Source organism: Sinocyclocheilus grahami, unplaced genomic scaffold (genome assembly GCF_001515645.1).
Source record: "Sinocyclocheilus grahami isolate Dianchi unplaced genomic scaffold, SAMN03320097.WGS_v1.1 scaffold6879.1, whole genome shotgun sequence".
Classification (NCBI taxonomy): Eukaryota; Metazoa; Chordata; class Actinopteri; order Cypriniformes; family Cyprinidae; genus Sinocyclocheilus; species Sinocyclocheilus grahami.
The window spans coordinates 1-1,524 of record NW_015511125.1 but is presented as its reverse complement, the minus strand read 5'-3'; the positions used below and the strand labels follow the sequence as shown (position 1 = coordinate 1,524).

Below are 1,524 nucleotides of genomic sequence, written 5' to 3'. Positions count from 1 at the left end.
GTGGCTCCATCTGTGAAAGCACAGCCTGTGGAAAACCCGATATCAGCCAAAATCCCATCGGCTATAGGCGAGTATTAGCTGCGGTCCCATTTGATTTCGCTGTAGCTTGGTCAACAGTTCTTTTATAAAAGCATTCCTCACGTTTGTTTTAGGTCTTGCACAGCATTACTATATGAAGCCTAAGAGAGCCGCCGCCACAAGGCAGCCGAGCAGCTCAGGAGAGAGCGTCACTGACCACCAGCAGGAGCCCAGCAGATCTCAACCACTCAACCTCAGTCAGGTGACCGCTTCTGTCGATGCTCCGCGCCGCAGTGTATCGTGAAGAACGTGTGGTTCAGTTTCTGTTTTCCTTTTTCCAGACCACTGTCTCCTCGTCCCAAGAACCATCCGGTGGCTCATCCTCCCTGCGCCGACAGCAAACATACCCGCCTGCCTCCTCTCGTTACTGTCTCCAGAAGACCCCGTCGTTCACCAGCACCCCCAGCCTCTACACCTACCCCACCCCCGTGTCCCACATGGAGCGCCTGCTCGTACAAGGCTCCTCCCCCTCCATGCACGCCCCGCCCACTAGTCACTATGCAGCCAGTCTTATCCCAAAGGACTCCATTGGAAGCGTGGTCCACGGACTCTCCGCCCACTACCAGCAACATTACCCCGCCCATCCTTACATCAGCACCAGCACCACTAGAGGAAGCGGGGCGTACAGCGGCTATCAGCTCAGCCCGCGGAGGGTCCCTCAGTACCCCTACATATGACACACACAGACTGATGTCACGTAGGGCCACGTCTTCAGATTTTACGACCGTCAGACCTGCCGTCAACTGCTGCAACTGGTTTGATCTGTCCTATTTATGTTTTAGAATGTTAATATTTAGAAATCTATTATGTCGTTTTGCATCCGTTTACTGAGAAATCCAGTGTCCGGTTAGGTAAGTTTATTTTCTTAGCTCAAGGAACGCTGACGTGTTTTTAATCCGTAAGCAATAGCGGAATAATGCTGACATAAAGGAACAGGGATCGTAACGCCGTAGATTCGTCTGTTCGACTAAAATCCTTACACTAACCCTTGACTCGTTTATACTCCTTTTTGTTTTTAGATTCAATGTCGTGTTTTTGTTGTCGTAGGATCTCTTGTTTTTAAGTTATGTTTGATTGTGAAGCTGACTGGTTCTCAACCACTTTACTGGAAGGTCAAGATGTGGAAAGGAAAAAAAAATGTTATGTGCCCTGGTCATATTGGTATTTAAGTTAGAGCTATATGTTAGTCAAATCAAAGTCCTGGTAGAATCGTAGAGTGTATGTTGTGAGGAATATCAGTGGATATAAAGGAGTAACATCAACTTCCCATCAAGTTTTTATTTTATTGTATTTATTTTTTAGCTAAAATTGTTTAATGATGTCAATACTCTCCTTGGAGAACAGGGGGGGGGTAAAGATATTTAACAGAAGAGCTGGGATGTCAAAGCCAATGAAAATGTGATGCTACTTCGGAAACCATAATTACACACCGATGATTGGTTTTTT

At 46.8% G+C, this 1,524-nt stretch overlaps 1 protein-coding gene across 1 annotated transcript in view; it reads left to right on the top strand.

The window, feature by feature from the left end:
* The window catches only part of LOC107577693 (homeodomain-interacting protein kinase 1-like), a gene marked incomplete at its 5' end in the record, with an annotated part of 10,678 nt that extends 9,209 nt beyond the window's left edge, over positions 1–1,469 (top strand). Inside the window, 3 exons of the mRNA XM_016263740.1 lie at positions 2–67; positions 153–280; positions 360–1,469. Of these exons, the coding sequence (XP_016119226.1) occupies positions 2–67; positions 153–280; positions 360–755 (590 nt within the window). The remainder of the gene's footprint in view (position 1; positions 68–152; positions 281–359) is intronic.
* Positions 1,470–1,524: the final 55 nt, after the last annotated feature.